Source organism: Tupaia chinensis, unplaced genomic scaffold (assembly GCF_000334495.1).
Source record: "Tupaia chinensis unplaced genomic scaffold, TupChi_1.0 Scaffold143906_1, whole genome shotgun sequence".
Lineage (NCBI taxonomy): Eukaryota > Metazoa > Chordata > Mammalia > Scandentia > Tupaiidae > Tupaia > Tupaia belangeri.
In genome coordinates this window covers 416903-442351 of record NW_006203757.1, presented here as the reverse complement: position 1 = coordinate 442351, position 25449 = coordinate 416903, and the positions used below count along the sequence as shown (strand labels likewise).

Genomic DNA, 25449 nt, shown 5'->3' with positions numbered 1-25449 from the left:
GAGTGTGAAATAAATGACCAAATCAAAGGAGAAATAAAGTGACTGCAATGAAAGAAATCAGTGGAAGTGTCGACTTCCAATGTCGAATCAAAGCCAAGGGTGGCACATGGGCTGTACAGCCTGATGGTTTGGAGCAGAGGCTTTGGAGTCAGACTGCCTGGGGATAAATCCCTGCAGAACACTTCAATGCATTTTCTTGGGCAAGTGACTAACTTCTCTGCTTCTGTTTCTTCAAGTAAGGAATGATGATAATAGTACTACCTAAGGGGGTTATTTGGAGGATTAAACACATTAGTATTTATGAAGTGCTTAATAGAATACTTAGCCCATAGTAGCATGTAGATAACTATTAACTATTATCATTCTTCATCAGACTCCTTTGGGTCAAAAGTACTGAAGAGTTGGGCCAGCAGGTGGCATAGAGGTTAAGGCAGCTGGAACCCACAGGACTGACTGTGATGTTTCAGAACTGGCAACTTGAAAATCACGCCAGGCTTATGTGCGTGCATGCCCAAAATTCTGGGAAAAGAGTGGAGAAGAGGGGATTGTGATGTGGCCATCCTCTCGGTTGTGAGGGGGATTTTTCATTTTCCTCTTCTTTGTCTCTCAGGTGAGCACACATGCCTTATAGCTAAACTAAAAAAAAAACCAAAAAAACAAAAAAAAAAAAACAAAAAAACAATACTGGAGGGCTTCCAGGCTTATAAATACAATGACATTTGTACTGTTTCATTTATTGACACCCAATCTTGGCAGGCACTATGTTAGTTACAGGGAATGTCTGTCTGTACAGAGTGCTTGTGTTCATGGAATTTACTACTCAGTGGTGGACACAGATGTAAAGCAATTATCTTTACAAACTGAATAAAATTGTAGTCGTATTTAGTGGTATGAGGGAAAGTTATGTAATGCGGTGAGAGTGTATGTGAGGTGTGAACTAGTCTACAGGTCAATCCGCCAGTTTCCTGTTTGAAGTCTTTGTAACCTATGACTGTATTACAAATTACCCCAAATGGTTAGTAGCTTAGAACATCAAATTATTTCACAGATTCTATGGGTCAGGAATGTGGGAGTGCTTGGCTGGGTAGTTCTGGTTTAGAGCCCCTCATGTGATTATAGTCAAGCTGTTGGAGAGGGCTCCAGCCATCTGTAGGGACTGGAAGATTCCCTTTATTGGTGGATCATTCCCAGAGCTGTTGGCGGGAGGCCTCTGTTTCATGTCACACAGGCCTCTTCATAAGACAGCTTCTTATCCTCACAACATGGCCGCTGGCTTCCCGCAGAATAAGCAATCTAAAAATGTGAGTGAGAAGGAAGCCGTAATATCTTTTATGTCCAAGTCTCAGAAGGCACACCTATTGCTTCCACTGTGTTCTGTGCATTATAAGTTACTGATTTCAGTCCACAGTGCAGTGGAAGGTATTCGGGCTTCATCTTATAAGGGGAATGTCAAAGAATTTGTGGACATGTTTTAAATTGCCAGCAGCAGAAGAAATGCTTATCCTTAGGTTGTTAGCGTGCGTATTGAAGAGATCCTAGACTGGGATTAATAAACTTTTTTGCTAAGGACCACATAGAGTAAATATTTTTAGCTTCGTGGGCCATCTGGTCTCCACCACAAGTACTCATCTCTGCCAATGTAGCATGAAAACAATCACACTAATGTAAATGAGCAGGCACAAGAGTGTTCTAATAAAACTTTATTTACCCCAACAGGTGGTGGGCTGTAGGTTATATTCAATGACCCCTGCAGACAAAACAGAATAGGAGGGTGAAGACATATTCCAAGCAGAGGGAACAATATGGTTCAGAAAGAGAATTATTGAACATATAAGAGACCTAAAACAGAACTGAGTTTTTTTCCCCTCATGTACTGGGAGGTTTATTTAAACACTGTTGGTCATGATAAAAAGAGCAGGAAACCCTTGTTTGCATAGAGGGATCTTTAAAACCTAAATATTGTTGAGGTAAAAACCAAAATGTGAAAAAGCTTTGTATAGTACGGACATCTGGTATTTCCGTAAATTAGAAAACATTAGCCTATATTGCGAACGTTCTACTATGTATGAGGACATATGTAATAAAAGCACAAACACAGCCATGAGGAAGGTAGATACCGACTTGAAGATGATGATTCATCTCTAGAAGGAGGGAGATGGGGTGGCTTGGGGACTTCGATAGTTTCTGTTAAAATTTTAAAGTTTATTATTATTATTATTTTAGGTTTTTGCCATAGGATTATCTGCACTCGCCAGAGAGAAGTAGAGAGAGGGAAAGTGGGAAATCAGGCCCCAGTGGGGAATGCCAAATAGCAAGCCCTTCTCTATTCTCTTGTCAGGATTTTAGACGGGCACGGATACATGCTTGGTGTGACTTTCAAGCTGCCAGGTCTGTAACTCCCAATGGCAGTTGGCCATGTGGGAATCCAGTGCCTTAACTGCCATGCCATCTTCTGGCCCCCGTTTATTTTTTTATTTAATGGAGAATGAGAGAGAGAAACCCATGGTCCACTCCAACCTCCACCGGCCTCCCAGCCAGCCAGGGTCCTGGGTACGCCCACAGGTGACGCTGGTGTGTTTGGGTTGATCTAGGTCCTGAATCCTGGGCTTTCACATATGGCTCCAGCAGGATGCAGTGATGCCTTGATGCTGCACCACCACGGCTGGGCCTTAAACATGTTTAAATTGTGGTAAAACACACATGACATAAGAGTTACTGTGTTAACCATTTTTAAGTATTCAGTTCCACTTTAAATGTTAAGTATATCCATGTTGTGCAACCAATCTCTAGAACTTTTTCATCTTGCAAAGCTGAAACTCTGTAACCATTACATAATAAGTCATTTCCCTCTAGTCCCAGTCCCTGGCACCCACCTCCCCACTTTTGGTTTTTATGAGTCTGATGACTTTTTTTTTTTTTTGAAAGGTTTTTGTTTGAGGGTGTGTGGGCTTGCCAGAAAGACAGAGACAGAGAGACAGAAAGAGAGAAATCATCCTACATGGGGGATGGCCACACTGCAATCCCTTCTCTTCCATTCTCCTCTCGGGATTCTGGGCACGCATGCACACACGCCCAGAGTGAGTTTAAGCCACCGGGTCTAGGACTCGAACCGTGGTTGACTATATGGAGGTCCAGCGACATAGTTATTATGCCAACTGCTGGTCCTGAGTCTGATGACTTTTAATACCCCTTACAAGTGGATATATTAATTTTTCTGAGAGTGACTTATTTTACTTATGTTGTTATCACGGTACGACCATGTCGTAGCAGGTGTTAAAATTTCCTTCCTTTTTGTTTTCTTTTAAAGAATTATTTTATTTAACTTTGTTTATTTATTTATTTTAATTTGACCAGAGAGGGACAGAGCGAGAGCGAGAGAGCGAGAGAGAGAAAGCAAGCTGCCAGGTTTAGGACTCTAACCAGAGTTGGCCATGTGGGAGTCCAGCGTCCTTAACTACCACAAATTTCCTTTATTTTAAAAGCTTGACTGGGAACCAGCAGTTAGCGTAATGGCTATGTCACTGGACTCCCACATATTCGACCACGGTTCGCATCCTGGACCCGGTGGCTTAAAACTCACGCCAGGCGCGTGTGCGTGTGCGTGTCCAAGATCCCGAGAGGAGAATGGAGGAGAAGGGATTGTGGCGTGACCATCCCCCCTGGGGGGTGATTTCTCGCTTTCTGTCTCTATGTCTCTCTCTGTCTGTCTGGTGAGCACACACGGCCTATAGCGAAAATCTCTCCAAAAAATAAAAAAGCCTGACAATGTTTCCTTGTATCTATACATGGCATTGTATTTATCCATTTATCCATCATGGATTTTTTCTTTTTTTTTTTTCTCTCTTGTGGTAATGCTGCTGTGCACTAGGGTGGGCCAATCTAAAGTCGAGTTTTGATGACAGAAGTGATCAGTTGTGCAAATACAGTAGCTGAGGCCCTTCTCTCCTCCTGTTGGCCCACAGCCCATTCCAGTCAGACTTCCCCTTGAACTGTCCACCACAACTACTCCAGCCTGGTTACTGGTGACCTACTATAGTTAAGCCCGTGGTCAGTCCTCTGCCTTCATCCTATTGACCCCAAGCAGCAACTGATACAGAGGTCATTGTCACCATTCACGGTAAGACTCAGGAGGCAAGAAACAAAGGAACTATATTGAGAGAGCGCACCTGGGGATCTGACGCCAGAGGTACCTCAGTACCCCTCCCCCACCAAGAAGTTCGTGGTGTCTTTTCACCGAGAGGTGGACCGTTAGATTACTTGCCATCGTGACCTTATCCTTCCTGTAGCTGTAGGCTGAACGTTTTTGTGATTTTGCTCACCAGGCTTCTGGCCGTCGTTGTGACCATCTCCTTATTTCCTGATGGGAAATTCCTTAAAGGTCTTCACGGACAGATTTAATAGTCACTTTCTCCTACTGGATTCACTCTCATCATTTGATGTCTGGGATGTCACCCTCCTTGTTGTTCTCCTTCCTCACTGGCTGTTCCTTGTCAATCTCCTTTGGTGCTTTCTCTCCCCTTCCAGACCCTTTCATGTTGGAGTGCCCCCCATGCTCAGTCCTCTCACCTCTCCTCTCCTGGCTCAGACCCTAGTTGATCTATTGTAGACTCACAACTCTAAATGCTATCTCTTCACTGATCCCAAACTGGAGATCGTGTCACTTCTCCCATCAATGTGGACTCATCCATGTCATCGCCCACTCAGCATCTCTGCCTGAATGTCTGAGAGCATCACTTACATATGTCTAAGACTCACCATATGTAAAACCAAACTTTTGGTTCCCTTAACTCCCACCTCGCCTGCCTAAACTTCTCTACTGGTAATCCACCTCCATTCTGCCTGCTGTTCAGGCTCAGAGCCCTGGAGCCATCCTTGACTTCTCTCCTTCTCTAGCCCCAGGAAATCTGTCAGCAAGTGAAGTCACCCTAACACTTAGACCATACCCAAACTCCTCTCATTGCACTCTGCCACCCTAGTCCAGGCTCTACCATCCGTGCTGGGGTTATTTCCCCTACCTCTAAGTAGCCTCTATGGTCTGTTCTTATCAGCACCTCCTTGAAAACATATTGTAGTACAACAGGTGGAGTAATCCTTTAAGAACTTGCCTCATGTTATGTCTTACCTTTGCTCAGATCTGCCAGTGGTTTCTTATTTTCTTCAGAGTAAGACTGTGTTCATGATGAACCCCAAATGTAGGGCCTACTGCCCTCTGACCTCCTACTGTTGATACTTTCCCCATCCTTCAGGCAACTCCAGCCACCTTTAACTTTTGCTATTCCCTCTGCATAGGATACCTACACAGTTTGTTCCCTAACTCCCTTTAGGTCTTTGTCTAATGTCACCTTTTCATGATGCTTTTCCTGACTACCCTATTTGAAACGACAACTGATCAAGCTTACCCCAACATGTCCTGTTCCACCTTCCTGGCTTATGTTCCTTTATAAAATTTGTAACAAACTGGCTTAAGTCTTCATTTGAAATTAGTGTGCCTTTCTCCTCATAGAAATCTGGAATAAAAAACCCCGAAGGCTGGGCTATTGTCAGCTTTCTGTATCTCCATTTACTACATGAATCTGCCACCTCTCAAGACCGATGTGAGTTGACATTTGTGGTTCTAGCATTACTTTCTGTTGATTTATCCAGTTACTTTGGGTCCATAGGAGTGGCAATTTCAGATTCTTTGGTACTTTTCACTGGGATCTGAGTACGCTTGTGGCTACTTCAACAAACAGAGCAAATGTGGCAGAAGGGATGCAATAGGCCTTCCAAGGTTAGGCAGTAAAAGGCTTTCTTCTCCTGTAGTCCTCTGCTCATTTGCTGGAACTCTTGTTCACGGAGTAATCACACAGAGCTATAAAAAGTTGGATTACTTTGATGCTGTTGGGCTGTGAGAAGCCCAGACTTACATGGAGCAGCCATATGCAATACTCAGATCGACAGTTCCTGCTAAGCCCAGCCTTCATGTCATTTTCTACTCAAGGCAGTGGACTTCTGCGTGCCTCATGCTATGGAGGAGCCTTCCCAACTCTAACCTTTATGAATTCCTGCCCTTCACTTCAGGAATGTAATGAAATCTTGGTAGTTGGACACTAAGTTTGAGGTGGCTTGTTACATAGCAATAGATTTCCAAAACAATAGTGGGGAAAGGCAAGATAAAAATAGTAACTACCTTTGGAAAGAAAGTCAGTTTTTGAGGGTTTTCATTTATTTGTTTGTCTCCATCTAGAAAGTATATGGTATATGTGAATGTTGCTCTCTCAGGCTCTTTGTAGAAGCTGGCATCAATCCAGTTTAACTCATTAGACTCTAGACTCCCACTAACTGCCACAAAATATTGTGCGGATAAGCCACTGGAGATTTCGTGCTTGAAATTCTAGGTTCTTGGTATGTTTCCATATTTATCATGTGAGGGAGTTGATGGTCTTAGACCAGCTAAGGTCAACCTTGTCATGAAATCGTAGGAAAATACATACCTTGGAGATCAGTGTCATAGTGAGGCATTACATTTTGAGTTGCTGCCAATTTTCTTCTTTCATTTTTTTCTTCTGCTTTTAAAACTGAGAATGGGCATTACTAGGACTATTAGCCAGAGATCAGCATTTCAGAGTTAGCTGCCTATTAAACATCTGGGTGTTCTCAGAACTGGAAAGGAATTAGAAACCTCTCAGAAAGTTTCTTGAGAGAAGGGGCTTGCCCAAGGTCTCAGGCTGACACCTCGGGCTCCTGACTTCTGCCTCCCAGAACAGTGCTCTTTCCTCTTTCAAGAGAGAATCCGGGAACCAGCAGTTAGCATAATGGCTATGTCGCTGGACTCCCACGTAGGTTACCGCAGTTTGCATCCAGGACCTGGTGGCTTAAAACTTGTGCCGGGTGCGTGTGCGTGTGTGCCCAAGATCCTGAGAGAATGGAGGAGAAGGGATTGCGGCGTGACCATCCCTCCTGGGGGGTGATTTCTTGCTTTCTGTCTCTGTCTCTCTGTCTGTCTGGTGAGCGCATGTACCCTATAGTGAAAAACCTCTCCAAAAAAAAAAGAGAGAGAGAGAGAGAATCCATGCCATCTTCTTGATTCTTACAGAGATAGGTGAGCCTAGACAGTTCGGATACCACTTCAGTTGATAATTTAATTTCGTCATTTAAAATTTATCAGAAAGGGGCCAGCAGGTGGCATGGTGGTTAAGGTGCTGGATCCCACATGGCTGACTCTACAGTTTTGAGTCCTAGACAAGGTGACTTGAAAAACATGCCAGATGTGTGCGTATGTGCTCAAAATCCTAAGAGGAGAATGGAGGAGAAGGGATTGAAGTATGGCCATCCCCACACAGGATGATTTCTCATTTTTCCTGTCTCTGTCTTTGGTAAGAGCACTTGTCCCCCCCCCCCCCCCCCCCCCCCAAAAATAAAGATGGCAAAAAGTTACTCACCCTTTCTCATATGAGAGAACACAGAATGCTCCTGGGGAAACTCGTTCATTGTTTAAGATTGTGCGTCATGGGTGCATCTGTCTGATAGTTGGAGCACCCAGCAACCAGTCCATCTTGCTGTCTTTTAGAAAAACTAGGCCAGCAGTCACATGTTAAAATCACTCTTGTGATTCAAATAATACAGGACTAATTAGATATTGTTTTTATTTGCAGCCATTGCAGTAGCTAAAATGGAGACAGCTAGGATTTCTACAGATAAAGCCTTGAAAACTCAGAGGCTTACCTTAATCAAAGTTAATTTTTCACTACACCATCCAGCGTAGGTGGTCAGCCTTTTCTAGGGGTGTTGCAGGAAACCAGGATTCTTTTATCTTGGGGCTCTGCCATCTTCTTGGGTGTTAGAGTCCTTTACTTCTAGCCCCTAGATAGGAAAAGAGTGAGGACCAGGTAGGAAGATTTTGTGGATGTTGAGTTCCTCATTTCAACACACATTCACCGGCTAGAAGTAAGTCCTCTAGCTGCATCTGATGATGGTCGTGGGGCTTCTTGGCAACCACTCTACGCTACGACAGAGGAACGCACATTCTCTCTTGGCCAGAATCAGAGTGAACATTTTAGGAATCCCAGATCTCAGAGCTGGGTGGAGTATCTGAGATGGGACTTTCAGACAATCCATGTTGTCTGGATACAGATTGCAATCCTCACATAACTGGGACCTTAAGGTTATTAAGGTTATTCTCAGAAACTGGAAAGTCAAGAAGGAAAAAATAGCGTGAGGAAGATAAGAAAGTAAAGCCCAGGTGCCAAAGCAGGTACTGGGTGCTACTGCTTGGGAGGCTGAGGCCCCTTGGGAGATCTGGGTTCTATTCCCAACCCACCCTAAAAAAGTCACGCATGGTGGTGTATACCTGTGATTCTAGCCACTCTGGAGGCAGAGGCAGGAGGGTCGTGAACTTGCCACCAGTGTGGGCAACCTAGAAAGACACAGTCTGCAAGAGCTGGGCTAGTGGCCTGTGCCCCAGGGTGCTTACACTGAGGCAGAACATGGTGACATGGGGAGAGCTGTCTAAAAACAAACAAGCAAACAAACAAATTCCCCCCTACACACACACACCAAAAGAAGAAAAGTTGAAAAAATGAGAATTTTCAGGTAACTGGAAATTTCAGTTTTTAAGCTGACACAAAAGGTAAAGTTTTAATCTGGACTTTGAGCTGATTTATATTATAATAGAATTTGTATAATTATAGTAAAGAGAATTATCTTTCCATTTATTGCAAAACTGTTGCCATAGTTTAGCTTTATATGGCATGTTTGCCCTCAACAGTGTTTTATGTTTGGCAGAAATTGTAACAGCACATTACTCTTTGGTTGTATTTTCACCACGTTGCTTAGTTATGTCTTGATTATTTTTATTCTTTATATACAAGCTTGACCTTTCTCCCTAAATTACTTTATACTTTTTTAATTTGACCAGACAGAGAAAGGAAAAGTGAGCAAGCAAGTTGCCAGGTCCAGGACTCGAACTGTGCTCAGCCATGTAGGAGTCTAGCACCTTAACCACCTTGCCACCTGCTGGTATAAGTTTTAATCTGGAGAAGGGGTTGGCTATGATATAAAATTATCATGAATTTCTATCTTATTTTTTTAAAATTCTTTTTTATTTAACTTTATTTGTTTACTTATTTTACTTTGACGGGAGAGGGAGAGGGAGAGGGAGAGGGAGAAAACAAGCTGCTAGGTCTGGGATTCGAACTGTGGTTGGCCATGTGAGAGTCCAGTGCCCTTAACCACCACACCACTTGCCAGCCTCCTATTCTTAGTTTTTTAAAAAAATGATTTGGATGACACTAGGTATCAGAACTGATGGCCTATGGACTGTATTTCTTCTACTAATTATGCAGCAACTTGACAAGTGCCTTCCTTTATGTTTTCTCATCTATGAGATGTTATTGGTCCAGCGAGTTCCATCAATCTTGGAATTAGTATTGGGGGCTCACTGCCTTGTTTTGGAGGCTGAAATCCTTATGGGATTTGCCCAGTGGTATGCTGGAACTAGATTGTACTAACCCTTGAAAGCTGAAAATTGAAAACTTGTTCTAGCTAACTATCAGAGTTACAAATTAAATGTACAAAGTCACACTTAAATTATATCAAAAACTAATAATTTCATCCTTTTTCATTACATTTTACATATCTAGGATCTTGAGGTTACATCTCTCCATCAGTCATGCCCATGTGGGAAGGTGCTATGCAGTGGGGCTGTTGCTCCTCTCACCCAACCCCACATTCAGTGAGGCCACTCAGGTAGCGTGAAGCTACCATGATGGGGGCTTGTTCTTTTTTTTTTTTTTTTTTTTTTTTTTTTTTTTTTTTTTTTTTTTTTTTAAGAGGTTTTTGCTATAGGGTGTGTGCGCTCGCCAGACAGAGAGAGACAGACAGAAAGCGAGAAATCACCCCCCCCAGGGGGGGATGGTCACACCACAATCCCTTCTCCTCCATTCTCCTCTCGGGATCTTGGGCACGCACGCACACGCGCCCGGTGTGAGTTTTAAGCTACCGCATCCGGGACGTGAACCGTGGTCGACTATGTGGGAGTCCAGCGACATAGCCATTACGCTAACTGCTGGTCCCATGGAGGCTTGTTCTTGAACGTCTACCAGCAGCCCATTGGGCTCATTAGGGCATCTTCTCCATTTGGTGGTGTCAAGACTTGAAAGAGACACGTAGTGCCAAAGATGTTGTAGATGCTCCTCAACGAACAGGTGCCTCTGAGGTCATTCCTTCAGAAATCCTCCGCCCTCTCCAGGGAGCCCACATGGCCAGGGTTGCCAGCTTATTACAGTCTCAGGCCTCTGTAAGGACACAGGATTGCTTTCGGTCTCTGAGCATTAAACAGGTTCCATAATACTTGATCCGATCCTTTCCAGGGAAATGTTGGGGGGGGGGAGGGAGGCGTCCTAACTGGTGTGACAGCATTTTGAATAAGTAGAAAGCACAGTATTCACATTGGAGGTTAAAAAGTAGTTTTACACAGAGGTGCTGATCTGTGCCACTGACAATTTCAAGAAGCAAGTATGCTTCTGAGACCCTGCAGTCCAGAGTCTTAGCAATGATGTTCCAGGCTGGTCCCTGTACTACACACCTGCTCCACTGCCCAGGCCCAAGGCTGCCTGGACCCCTGGCGTAGTGCTATAGGATGTGGGTGAAATGTTGCCTGCTTATCTTATCCTGGCCAGGACTATCTTTTCTTGCAGGAATTGACTCTTCTGACAATTTTTACATTAATATGTCCTATCTTTAGGAAGTGACAGTGATAGTAGATGGTAGAGGTAAAATTAATTTTAAATTGCCTTTATTTGGAAAAAACTAGAAGTTATATATATATATACATATATATATGTATATATATATATAATTTTTTAAACCCAAATACCACTCAGTTTTTAAAAATTAAATGTTTGTGGTTCAGTGGTTCTAAAAGCCTAGAACTAGTCCATGTGGACTGTAAACTGTTTTTTGTGGAAGCAGACATAGATCGTAATGGAATGACTCGGTCGATGTCTTGCCTCAGCAGCGTGGACCTGTGTGAGCACTTCTGTTTATTCCTTGCTATTCTCTGCTCTCGATGAACTGTTGATAGTTAATAAGAAAATCAAAGCAGGAACTGAGCAAACTGTCTCTCTTCTCCGTCACCAAGACAGCTTTCCAAAGTCTCAGCACTGTCCTTTTCAGGGAGGAAGGTGTATAAGAAGTGCATCTTGAGCTTAAAGTTGGGATTGTTGTTTGCTTTTAACCTACAGAATTATTTGTCATTATCTGAGGAATTTGGGGGTACCCATCTGGCTTCAACCACTTTTGTCTCTCCTGTAACAGTGTTGATATTAATGCCCATGTTAATTCCAGGAATCATGATACATACACGTATCATCCACAGATGTGATTCGCAAGCACTGTAACTGTGAATTTGGAAGCAGGAGATCCACGGGGTGTTATCAGTTCAGTCCAGAAAGTGACACCGTTGCACGGAAATGATTTTATACTGTTCGTTTCAAACCTATCTCGGTAGCAAAATGCCATGCGTGCAGCGGCTTTGTAACGACGTTAGTCATTTTCCTTCATTCGCTTGCCCTGTTTGTATTGGGAGCACAGAGTAATGTAATTTAGTAAATTGTGATTTGATGGCCGGGCACCAGCCCCAGTGTTGAACGGTATTTGGACTGTGATCACTTGCTGGCTTTGTCACAGTTGACATTAATTATTGATGGAAGTTTCAGAAACAGCGCATGTGCCAGGAGCTTTTCACCGGAACGCAGGCTCCCGCAGGAGGGATGCTAAGGAGTGTGGGCGAAGAGGCACCTGTGGCTTGTTTATGTCTGTGCGCGGGGGACCTGCACGCAGTGGGCTGAGTGGAAGCTGTGTAAGGGTCATGGTATCACAGAAAGATGAATCGTCAGGCTTATTTCTATCGTGTTCCTCCCCAGGAATTGCACCGGAGAAGCCAACTTCAGCCGGAGCCAGCCAAGACGAAGGCTCTCCAGACTGTCATTGAAATGAAGGTAGGAGCGTACACATTGTCAAAGGCAGCTGTGCCTTGAGAGTTTGCTCTAACTTGCTAGTTGCTAACATAAACCTGTGAAATGAGCCTTGTATTTTTTTTTTTTTCTAGGCATCCTGTTGGGTGCTTTCTTGCTGATTTTTTTTTTCTTTCATTTTTTTTTTTCACCCCTTCTTGGGTGCATTTAGTTTATTGGCTCTTTAATTAGATGCCTTTTCTGGTCAAGACAATAAAGAGCTCACGTTATATGCAGGCTGAAAGGAGCTGTGTTCACTTTCAAATCATGGCCAATGCTAAAAAGTGAATTTCTAAAGCTAGAATAATTTGTTTCTCCCTCAGTCACATCACAATGAAAAGACACCTTTGAGAAAGTAGGATTTGGCAAAGGGAAGTTATTTTATATGCATGAAAGCATTGAAATTATTCTATCAGCAAAATTTACTTTTTGAAGAGTATTACTTTCTTGTGATTCCAGGATTTTCTTTTAACCCAGTCTGGAAGTAATAATGATTTATTAAATCGTCACAAAGTATCCTATTTAGCTGTGAAAGCAAAGAGATACACTATTTAAAGGAGAGTATGTGTGTGTGTGTGTGTGTGTGTGTATATATATATATTTATAAATAAATAAAACCTTCTGGGTGGATTTAGGATATTTAAGGAATAATGAAACAAATTTTAATCACCAAGCTATGATCTATAATTAAGAAACAAAATCGAAATGAAACTCAATTGATTTACCAGTATCTAGAAATTTGAAGCGTTTTTATTTCTAGTTCTTACCAAAAGGAATGAAATAGTATTTATCTTAAGAATAAATAGTTCCTGGTTTAAATTGTTCCCATCAAGGAAACAAATTGTTCATCATGAAAAGGTTTGCAAGCTGAAAACGTTACATGTGAGTTTAACACCCAGAGACTTTGCTGGTCACCCTCAGCCTATAAGAGAATTCTGGAGCTTGCTGATGGGGTGATTGATAGGATAATGATTTTTCTCTCTTTTTCATAGCACATGATTTTGAATTGTCTGCCAAAAAATTCCCAAGTCCTGAAGAAAAAGGAATGAATACGAGCCATTGAATTCTTGGCACGTATGATCCTGACTGTTTTTTTCCCCCTAGCCAATGACAAGATCTTTATCCAAGTGGGGTTTGTGGGAGACATGAACGTTGGCTTTAAAACTACATGGCCCCCCTCCCCAAAATGAGGCTGCATGAGTCAAAGAACTCATCCAGCGTTTGTAGCAATTGGTTCGAAATATCATGGAAGGGACCAGATGCCAATAGGATTGAAAAGTAATTGTTAATCCTGGCTCATAATGATTTCAAATTTATGTCATTTTAATGTCTTTTGAAAAGAAACACCATATTACACTTGGGAGTCCATAGCTCATAACTGAAATTTTATCTGCACTTCACGTGGGAACCAAACCTGAAACTTGGATAGGGGAAAAAAGAGAGAAAGCAAAAAAAAAAAAAAGAAAGAAAAAAGACAAGAGGGCAAAAGACTTGAAGGGTGCTTCCTTTCCCCTTCTACCTGTGTCATGCCCACCTCTGTCATCTGCAGCACAAACAGTAATAAAGAGGGTAAATATAGACTCTATTTCTAAATAGACACCAGCACAGATATCAGTCTTAATACTGTAGGTATTTTCTGGGAAAATGTCTCCATACACAGACAAGTGGTTCTCTTTTTCTGACTTTTTAAAAAAAATAAAAATAAAAAAATCGAGCTTGCTATTTCTAGCATCATATTTCATTATAAAACAACAACGAAAGGTAAATAGAAATACAGAAGATATCTACCTGGGAAGGCATCAAAAATGAATTTTAGGGAATCAGCAGTTAGCGTAATGGCTATGTCGCTGGACTCCCACGTAGTCGACCGCGGTTCGTGTCCCGGACCCGGTGGCTTAAAAAAAAAACTCATGCCGGGTGCGTGTGCGTGCGTGCCCAAGATCCCGAGAGGAGAATGGAGGAGAAGGGATTGCGGCATGACCATCCCCCCTGGGGGGTGATTTCTCGCTTTCTGTCTCTATGTCTCTCTCTATCTGTCTGGCGAGCGCACGCGCCCTACAGTGAAAATCTCTCAAAAAAAAAAAAAAAAAAAGAAAAAAAAATGAATTTTAGGGCAAATTCACGTTCACCTATCCTCAGTAAATTGAGCCTGGAGATTTTCTTTTATGGATGCCAGCGAGGCCCACTTGTGGGAGTAAGGATATGTTTTTAGGACAAATGAAGATCAATATATTTATCAGGAAACCGAGCCTGGAGTTTTTCCTTTGTCTTGTTGGGTGTCTGTTAATTTACGAAGGCACTGCCTTCTGTCTTATCAGCGAGCAGTCTGGGGCCCATTAGCATCTCTACTCCGCACACCTAAATTGAGTTACAGCGGCAGCTGGTCCAGGGCCATGTTCTCGGCCTCGGCTGCTGCTCCTGAAGGCTGTGATCTCTTCTGATTTGGTACATTGCGCCCTGGGAAACTGGAGGAAATATTGCAAACCCGTATTTCACCAGCCTTAGAGTGTACTGCCAAGAAGACCTGATCCTAAACGTGGTGGGTGGAACTCAAGACCCGGTTGTCTGTTAGCTCTGGGTAGATATCAGTGTCATCTAATGCCTGGGCAAAATCCAAAGTTAAAAAGGGCTTTTTAAAGAGTCACTTGGCCCTGCAGTTTTAGGGAGGCCCACAGGAGTCAGGGCTCAGAAGTGATGCCTACTTGACCTTTGCTTCTTAGAGAAACTAAATGTCGGGGCCAGCAGGTGGTGTGGTGGTTGAGACCTGGACTCCCCCATGGGCAACTGCAGTTTGAGCCCTGGGCCTGGTGACTTGAAAATCACTCCAGGTGCATCTGTGCATGCCCAGAATCCTGAGAGGAGAATGGAGAAGGGATTGTGTGTGGCCATCCTCCCCAGGGGTGATTTTTCACCTTCCTTCTGGATTGTGTGGGCACAAGTGCCCTATGGCAAAAACCCGAGAGAGAGAGAGAGAGAGAGAGAGAGAGACTGAATGTGAACCTGACCCCCTGCATCATCCCCACATTTACATTTTGTGTCAACTCGAAAAGGTGTTGGTTGTGAAAGTCTGTGAAGTTTTGCCTAAATTCAGTCACTTTTAGAACCACTGTCTGGCAGTTCTGGAAACGCTCTGCGTACCCCTCAGGACTTCGGAGCTGTGGGCATACGTGTGTACGCGGTGAGAGCTGGGGACGGCCATCTGCCTCTCTGACGTCGGAGGGCGCTTTGTCGGCATCCCCTTTACTGCCAGCTGGTTGAGCCGGAGGGCTAAGGTCACTGGAATGAACGGGGGGAAACAAAGCGAATAAAGTCATTATGATTTATCTTCTTGCAGGAAACGCCAAGTTTTAATTTTGATCCCGATTTGCTCTGGCAGGTACGTTCCCCGTGTGCACTTAGAACAGTGTGTGCTTCCCAGAAAACTTAGCTTCTTGTAGATGTAGAGCCGCTCCTCCTCTTCCTGCGTTCGTGTCTACAGATTATTCACGGAAGTCCTCTCTCTGTTTTTCTTATGGAGGACTGTCAACAAGAATGGCAACCAAAAGGCTTGTTCTCTCTCTCTCTCTCTCTCATTTATTCACTAGGAATTCCTTTGGAAGAATGTGCTGCCTGGGATGCTAAATGGACATGACATGAATATGATGTCCCAAAGTTCCATTTTCTCGGGTCCATTTATAAAATTGTACCTGTTTGAAAAAATGGATTATAGTAATGGCTTAATTTAACGTGGATTTCAGTGTCAGGTCCCTCTTATGGGTGCTTTTTCTTGTTTCTCGCTCACTCATGGAAAAAAAAAAAAAAGGAAATTTAAAAAAATAATTAAAAAAATGTTCACTATGAGGTACATGCACACACTGGAGGGGGACAGAGAGAAGGGAAAGTGAGGGAAAAGGGAAAGTGAGAAAGCACATCCTCTCCGCCTCCACCTGGAGGGACGCTCCTCCTCCATGATCCTTCTGGGATTTGGGGCGTGCACACACATATACCTGGTGTGTTTTTCTTCTTCTTTCTTTTTTTTTGTTTTTTGTTTTTTTTTTTGAGAGAATTTTGCTGTAGGGCACATGCGCTTGCCAGAAAGGCAGAGAGAGACAGAGATAGAAAGCGAGAAATCACCCCCCAGGGGGGATGGCCATGTTACAATCCCTTCTCCTCCATTCTCCTCTCGGGATTTTGGGCACATACGCACATGCGCCCAGCGTGAGTTTAAACCACCAGGTCTGGGACTCAAACTGTGGTCGACCACATTGGAGTCCAGTGACATAGCCATTATGCCAACTGCTGGTCCCCCCTGTGTGTTTTTTAAGACCCTGGACCTGGGACTCAAACCACATTGTTGGTCATGTGTGATCCAGCCACCTTAACCATAACACAAACAGCTGGTCCCCCAAAAGACTTTCTTGGTAGTTTGAACTTCTAAGTGAATGGAAATCATATTCAAATTGACTCAAGGAAGTTCACTGGCTCAACAAACCAGAAAAAGCAAAGACATTCTTTCAGGCACAGCTTGATCCAGGGGCTCAAAAGATATTAGCAGATCTCATTTCCCCCTCATTCCATCTCTAATCTTGGCTTCCTTTATGTGCGCTCTATTTTCAGTGTGAGCAAGATGGCTATGATAGCGCCAAAAATCACAGAAGAAAGGGCAGGGAGAATGTTGTGTTTTAAAAAATTACACAAAGCCGCTAGCCCTAGAGTAACAATAATGATTGAGATAGAGCTTAAAATTTTACCTTAAACCTGTTAAGTGTAACTCAGGTTGAAAAGAAAAAGCATGGAGTTCTCTAGTTTTTGTTTGCTGAATGGATTAAATGACACTCATTCATCAAGAAAAACATTTCTGGGGCCAGCAGATGGTGTAGCACTTACATCCCTGGGCTCTCACATTAGCCATCTGTGGTTCAAGTCCTGGACCCAGTGGTTTAAGAGGAGGATTGTGGCACGGCCATCCCCATTGGGGAGGGAGTGGTGTCTCACTTTCTCTCTCACTGTGTCTGTCTCCTTCTCTCCAGGTAGTGCACAAGTCCTAATGCAAAAACCTCTAAAATTTAATTTTAAAAAAGGAAAACATTTCTACTAGCAGAGTAGGCATTATCAGTTTTTAGCAGAATTTGTTAAATGGGACATAAATGAATGACGGGTGGGTTTTAGTAAAAATTGCAGGAAATATACTCGATTTGGCAAGCTTGTAAACTAAAGTGGCTTTAAAAGGCCAGGAGCACACTGCCCCATGTGATGGTGTTTTCGTGGCTACCTGAAGTGAAGATTGAAGACTGTGGCTATTCTACTTTTCGGTCACTTGATCACCTGGGACACTTGCGTGTCCGGGATAGTGCTTCTTGAGAAACATTTGTTATGGATATTTTTACTGGAAATGAGTGATAAGCAATGGAGACTGAGCTTGACTAAACTGCCGTGTGAGAATCGTGCTGATGATGAAAGAAGATGCCCGCACTGAAGTGCAGCTTCAGTGGGGGAAGGGAGGGTGGATATTTTTGTTATTCAATCTAGTGGCCCAGTCCTAGTGACTTGGGCAATGATAAAACAATCTGCAGAGCTGGAAGCCACAGGGCTGACTGTGAGTTCAGATCCCCATGCCAGGCGCAGGTATGCCCACCATCCTGATTAGCTGGAGGGCCAAGGGGAGGGCATCATGCTGTGATGAGACCCTGTCAAGAGTCTCAGTCTCTCTCTGTTTCTCTCATGTGTACGTGCACTCTCTCTCTCGAAAGGGATTAGAAAAAAAAAAACAACTTAAAAAACAAAACTATACTACACTAAAGACCATACTTTGTCTTGTGTCAAGACAGGTGACTGAGTGCTCTTCTGTGTGTGGCTGACTGCAGCTAGGTAGTTTCCCTTCAAAGGTATCCTGTTTTTGGTCAAATCCAGCTCATTTAGTTCCATAAGGTATGGAAGACATGTACTAGATCATTGAGGTCAAAACTTAACTACTTAGGGGACCAGCGGTTGGTGTAATGGCTATGTCGCTGGACTCCCATGTAGTCGACTGCGGTTCGTGTCCCGGACCTGGTGGCTTAAAACTCACGCCGGGCGCGTGTGCATGCATGCCCAAGATCGCAAGAGGAGAATGGAGGAGAAGGGATTGCGACGTGACCATCCCCCCTGGGGGGTGATTTCTTGCTTTCTGTCTTTCTGTCTCTGTCTGTCTGGAGAGCATGCGCGCCCTAGCAAAAACCTCTTCCAAAACAAAACAAAACAAAAAACGTACTACTTAGTAACTTTTCTTGTCTTTTTTTTTTTTTTTTTTTTTAGAGTTTTTTTCTATAGTCCATTCTCCTCTTGCGATCTTGGGCATGCACGCACACGCGCCCGGCGTGAGTTTTAAGCTACCGGGTCTGGGATGCAAACCGTGGTCGACTACGTGGGAGTCCAGTGACATAGCCATTATGCTAACTGCTGGTTCCCTACTTAGTAACTTTTCTAAGGATACACAACCAGGCAAGGAGAGAGTTCCAATCCAAACCGAGGTCACAACCCAGGAGCCATCGTGAACTTATTAATGTAAGTGAGTCTTGGGATCTAGTCAGAGTTGCTGGGAAGTAGCTGCCACATGCTGTTTGGCTCTGGGGCCCACCTCGGTTTCTTTCATGCATCTTTGGGACTGTTAACTTTGTTTCTGGGTCTTAGAATGCTTTCTTCTCTCAGGGTACTGTTTTGAATTTGGCGTCAGGTCCAGTTTTCTAGTCAAGCCATTGTGATAGCTTTTTGGCCTTGAGCATATTCCCTGCTCCTTTCATTACTATTAAATACAATAACGGCAGTAACCACAAAAACTCCACCTGCACCACCAGCGAGACCCCAGTGACAGGAACCCTACTCCCACACCTGGTGGCTCAGGAATGTGCAGTAAACCTGTGAACAGGCATAATCATCCACATTTCTCAGATGAGAAAGCTGCTGTTTAGAAAGAATAAGCAACCTACCCGAGGTAGTACCAATTCTCGGCAGCTGAAACTCGAACCTGAGCTTCTCCCCAGAGCTCTTGTACTCTGTGCCTCCTATCTACTCTTACTGAACACGGCCCTCAGGTGCAACTGGCTTTGCTTTCAGTACTTACTTCAGAAATTGTGCCTTGAGGTTTGCATCACGGAACGGGGAGAAGTAGCCCCTGAGAGCTGCAGAGGCTCATTGGCTATTTTTGGAAAGGCACAGAGCTGGACTCTGCTATGAGCCTGATTCACCCTTTCTCTTCTATGTGTTCTCAGGCCTCTGAGTCGGGCTCCAAAGTACGTGCCCTGTGGCCAGCATATGCCCTGTTTTTTTTTTCTCTTGCATTTTAAGTCTTGCCCTGAAGTTTAACAGCATGGAGTGACGACTGGTTCAGTCTTACAAAACCCTGTGATTTTGATGTGCAATATCTAAATATAATACCGGAATTATTAGTTTATTTTTCTTAAGAAATTTCTTCACTGCTCATCTTTCAATTCGAAGAAGAAGAAGAAGAAGAAGAAGAAGAAGAAGAAGAAGAAAACTGTTCCATTTAAGTATTTTCCTTAAATAAGGGGGAAAAGTGTGGGTTTTAAGTGGTGGTCAGAGAAAGCAAAATGTTAAGTTAAATGTGAGCTCTGGATGATATATGGTTGTCATTTTGAAGCAAGTAAGACTTTTAAAAAAGGAAAAAAAATGAGACTCTTTTCTTCTCTTGCCTGAACTCTTTATGATGGGCTTAAACATTTTTAAAATCATTTTTCATTGATACAAAAATTGTACATAAAAAGATGGTCACCATTGTTTTCATTATGGAAATGCTAATCAAAACCACAATTAATATAACTTCTCCTCCATTAGGATAACTAAAATAGAAAAGACAAACAGCAGTAAGTGTTGGGGAAGATGGGAAAAAAATGGAGTCCTCATGGTTTTTTTTTAAAGCTCATTTATTTATCTCTTCCATGATTGAGAGAGAGAGGAAGAGAGAGAGAGAGAAAGAGAGAGAGAGAAACACCCCCAAGAGGTTCTGCACACCACCATACACCCCCAGCTTCGGCCAGTCTTGCATCATAGGTACAAGTGTGTCTGGTGTGTTTGGGGAGACCTCACAATGTGAACCTCTAAATTTCCCATGTGACTTTCTTGTAGAGCGTTTTGCTACTGATGAACCATTTTCTGGCCTCTGGAACTTGTTTAGGTTGATGACAGGAATTTAAAATGGTGCAGTCCAATTTGGAAAAGTGTCAGTTCCTCAAAATGTTAAACATAGAGCTACCACATGACCCAGAAATTTTACTTCTAAGTATACACCCCAAAGACTTGAAAACATGTCCATTTGAGGATCAGTATACACATGTCCATTATTACTAGCCTTAAACATAGAGCTACCACATGACCCAGAAATTTTACTTCTAAGTATACACCCCAAAGACTTGAAAACATATGTCCATTTGGGGATCAGTATACACATGTCCATTATTTACTAGCCCCAAAGCTAAAACAACCCAAATAACCATCATCTGGTATATGAAGAATCAAAATATGGTATATCTATACAGTGGAATATTATTCAGCAATGAAAAGTAATGAAGTGCTGACATCATTTCCCATGGATGAACCTTGAAAACATCATCCTGGTGAAAAAAGTAGGTCACAAAAGGCTACAGATGGTATAGTTCCATTCAATATAGGAAAATTGGAGACAGACAGTAGACTAATGATTTCCAGGAACTGAGTTAAAAGGAGGAAGAGGAGTTAGTATTAATGGGTACAGGGATATTGAATGGTGAAAATGTTCTGGAATTGGAAGTGGTGATGATTGTACAATCCCCTGAATTGTATGACTATCAAAGCTGTTATTAAAAACATTTTTAAAAATTGCATAGAAAATGATAAGTAATTTTAATTACTTTTAAATGAAAACAAAACCATACCATATAGGAGATATTTCTCAGGTTTATAGTACTTCTAGACTTAATATTCTTAATATATAAAGAAGTTGTGTTTATTTATGTGGAATAAAGACTTGGGGAAAAATGTGCCAACATCTCGACATTTATTCTAGGGAGGGAGAATATAAAGGATTATTTTCCCTCTAACTTTTCATGTTTTCGACAACATGTCTTTGTTTTGTAGGGATCATCAGCAATTATTATTTAGAAAAAAAGACCAAGTTTGTTTAATGAGAAGCTGTCATTAATAAGTTTAAAGATGCACAGTAAACTTTTTGTTTGTTTGTGTTTTGCTGAACTGAGAAGGCTCTAAGAGGAGATTAGATTATTTATGGAAACTGAGACTCCCCGACTCTTCAGTCTCCAGCTTTCCTGCCTGTGAAGTGGGTCTGTGATACCAGCTTATATAGGGTTGTGGTATGGAGTCAGTGGATTAAGGCGTATGAAGATTCTGGCACGTAATAGATGCTCAAGGAATCCTTTGCTTCTCCATCCTCCCCATTTAGCCTTGGAAGTTGAGTTTTACTTATAAAAAAGATGATGCTGTTGAACAAGGACCGTTAGAAACAAAGAATTAAATAAGCTTACTTCAGACGGAGAGTTGTGGTCCTAAGTACACACAGATTTTGCATGTTGAAAAGATTTTAAGATGTCTTTGGAGAAACCAGTGGAGAAAAAAATAGCGAGTCCTAGGAGGTCTGTGTTGTAATAAATGATCTGGGGACTTAGCTCCCTGGCCGTTGGGCATTTGGCAACTCACTTGTCTCCTTTGGCTCTCCTTCTCACTTGGCAAGTGATGGGATTAGACTGAGCATCGTGTTTTAATTCTACCAAGTCTGGAGGCTTGGGGACTGGCAATTTGGATTATGGAAGAAGAGTCCTCCTGGGGAGTCTGAACTGACATGACATTCTTGCAGAGTCTGAGTCTTAGCTTTGTTGCTTCAGGCCACCAGCCCCCGCCCTCTGCCTGCTGGTGCTTGGTCAGGTCCCAGCCTATTGTTTATTGAGGGATTGCAATTTCCTTACTGGTGTGGGCCCCCGCCAGCAGGGTTGAGAAGTTAGCCACAGGCCTCATGTGAACTTCCGCTTTCAAGTTTTGGTAATGACAGTGTACCAGCTAACACAGGCCTCATCCCTAAGGCATGGTCCACTGTCCACACCCATCAGGCCGCAATGGTGACTTGGGGTGGCCTGAATTCCTTTGCCTCCTGTTACTTTTTTCATTGGGAAACTGACTGGTTGCACACAGAAGGATCTGTGGATGGGGAGGAGCAAGTTCAGTTTGCAAGAAGGCCAGCAAGAGCTTCTTCCCCCAATCTTTTCTTAGAGGACATTGAAAGGCAGACGGAGTGGTCAGATGTGTTGTTTTTAGGTCCCTTGAAATGCATTTGCTGCGTTGCAAAGTATTGATAGTATTTCGCTGAATCGCTGGTGTTCTCAGAGGCTGGACAGTTGGAATTCACACCCTCTGTGTATTCAAGGGACATTCAAGATGGCATCTGGGCTTCCGTGGGGAGGGTGATGCTCATATGGAGGATCTGCTCATTCATCTGGAAACAGTTTCGGGAACTTTTTCTTCCCTCCACTCTCTTCCCAACCTCTTCACTATTTCTGTTTGACCTCGCTCTGTGATCTTTAAAGGCTCAAAGTATTGTGTGGAAGAAAAAAAGGAAAACGAAAAGGCCAGCTTCTTGGTGGCACACCTTCTCTGAAGCTGGTCTCAGTCTGAGGTTGGCCTGTGGAGAGCAGGTCCCAGTCCGTGGCCTCCTCTCTCCTGTTAAAGGAAGCCTAGCTGTTGAGAGAACTAATCCAGTTCTCCAGGGGACACCTGGGGCAAGTGGTTCACCGCTTGTAGGTCTCCTGACCTGTTAAGTCGGTGAAATAAGTCCTTAATTCGCAGGGTTAAGGGGAAGATGAAGTGAGATTTTGTTAGCACAGTGCTTGTATATGCGGTCAATCAACTGTGGTTATTAACTGCATTTTTTAATAGCAAGTGGAGACGCATTGTTTGCTTCTGTTCTGTGCTATTCTATTCTGTACCTGCAGAGAAGGCATGTTCAATCTATCCATCTATCTAGCTTATCTGTCTGTCTGTCTATCTATCTATCTATCTATCTGTCCGTCCGTCTGCCTATCTTATCTAGATATCTATCTGTCTATCTATAATAATGCATCCACGTGCATGAGAGGAGGGGGAGCACCCTTGACAGAGTCTTGTCACTCTATGGTCCCCTTCTCCCCGCCTTCCAGCTCCTCAGGATCTTGAGTACTCACCACAGGTGTGGTGACCCAGGACGTGAACTTGCAGTCGACCATGTGGCTTCCAGCACTGTGGTCACTATGCTATGGGCCGTATCACCTGGCTGGGCTTTGTATTTTTTACATTTGTCTGCACGAGACATAAATGGGGAAGAAAACAAAGGTATAAAGAAGACATTTTGAGGACCAGCAGTTGGCATAATGGCTATGTTTCTGGACTCCCATGTGGTTGACCATGTTTCGAATCTCAGACCCAGTGGCTTAAACTCAGACTAGACACATGTGTGTGCGTGTCCAAGGTCCCGAGAGGAGAATGGAGGAGAAGGGATTGTGGCATGGCCATCCCCTCTAGGGGGTGATTTCTCGCTTCTATCTCTCTGTCACTCTGTATTTCTGGTGAGTATTTCCACACACCCTATAGCAAAAATACCTCTCAAAAAAAAAAAAAAAAGAATAAAAAGAAATAATAAAAAAAAGACACTTTGATTTGTTACCTCCGTACACCCCAAGTTGAGGAACTTACAAATAAATACACATTTTTATGTCCCCCTTTTCCTGAAAGAGAATGTTCATGTGGGTGACATTAAAGTCATTATAAATTTTTTAAAAATTAGCTAGTGTTCTCTTCCATAAGCTGGGGATATAGAGAGCTCTCATTATTGATTATATGGCCTTCCCTGCTGGGCCAATACTCAGCTGAGAGGGACAGGTCCAGCTCTACTGGTTGTTAAAATATTAAATACTTCCACAGCCGCCACCAGCCTTCAGTGCAAGCCCCCCGTGTTCTAGCCTTACCCAGGAACCCCAGAGACATGTTAACTCCGGCTCTGCAGGGACTTCTCATACCTGGTTCCAGGGCTCCAGGTGGTATCTGCCCTGGTTGGTTCTAGCCGTGTCCCTTATGGTTGTTGAGTGACTTGGCAATCACTTCTGCCTACTTCATGGGATTTAAAACACTTGGGTGTTTGGGCCAGCTGTTGGCATGGTGAGTAAGGTGGCTAGAGACCACATGGCCGACTTTGTGGTTTGAGTGTCAGACCTGGTGATGTGGCGCACGCGCACGTGTGTGTGTTTGTATGTGCTCAAAATATCAAGAGAAGAATTGACAAGAAGGGATTAAGGTGTGGCCACCCCTGGGGGGTCATTTCTTTCTTTCTGGTGAATGTACATGCCCTATAGCCAAAAAATAAAAATAGAAAAAAAAGCCAACAAAAAACAAATGGCAACAATAACACAAAGTCCTCTGGGATTTAACTTACATTTAATAAATATTCTATTAAATATTCTATTAATATCCTAGATACTGTGCTGAGTCTTGCTGATTTCACGTGTGTTATTACATCTGACAGGAAAGAAAGTTATCTTCTCTGTGATCATCTTGTTCCCCTCCAAATCCCATATGGGGCTCCTGTGCTTTCTGGAGCCTTTCTAAATTTTTACTTTACTATAGTGGTCTTACTGACTTCTAACTTTTCTATTTGTAGATGAATAGAATCTTATATATAATTATATTTTGGTGTTATCTTTTACACCATTGCTTTTGCATAATATTATACATATATCCTTCTGGTTATAGGTTACAAAAACCTTGCTCTTGTATTTTGTGTTTTTTTCTTTTTTTAAGAGAGATTTTTGCTAGAGAGACAGAGAGATGGAGAGACAGAAAGCGAGAAATCACCCCCTTGGGGGAATGGCCACACCACTATCTCTTCTCCTCTCTTCTTCTTTTGGGATTTTCGGCATGCACGCATATGCACTGGGTGTGATATGGAGTGTCGACCATGGGGGCAGGGGTGGGTGTCCAGAGCTTTAACCACTATGCCACCTGCTGGACCCTGCTCTTGAATTTTGGTATTCTGGGAAGTGGATGGTTCAGGTGTAGTTATGTGTTGCTGTTCAAGTAGTGTTGTAAGGGTTCAGACGTTCAGTCAGGTTCTCAGAACATGGTATCAAAGAACACCACAGCATCACAGGCCCACATTTTCCTCACTCTCAGAAAAGGAGCGAGACCTTTTCTACTCCTATATTTATATCGGTGCCCTAACCCCACCCATTTCCCCCCTCCCCCCCAAAAAAAGAAAAAGAACTCTGATTGGCCTTGCTAGAGTCATGAATTCAACCCTGGGCCAGTCACTGTGTTCAGAAGACCTTGGGCAGAGTCATGCAATTGAAAAACACTGGAAGTTGGGAGATGCAATTCCCAAGAGGAAAAGAAATTGAGCCTAAAAAGCACCCCCAACTGAAAGGCCTCTTGAGAAATGTTCAAATAGACCCACAATAGAGAGCCATGCTGT

The 25449-nt window shown here is 43.1% G+C and overlaps 1 protein-coding gene across 1 annotated transcript in view; it reads left to right on the top strand.

Annotated features, from left to right (window-relative positions):
* The window catches only part of ERC2 (ELKS/RAB6-interacting/CAST family member 2), a 604303-nt gene that overhangs the window by 275508 nt on the left and 303346 nt on the right, over positions 1-25449 (top strand). Inside the window, exon 4 of the mRNA XM_027767061.1 lies at positions 11904-11978. Within this exon, the coding sequence (XP_027622862.1) occupies positions 11904-11978 (75 nt within the window). The remainder of the gene's footprint in view (positions 1-11903; positions 11979-25449) is intronic.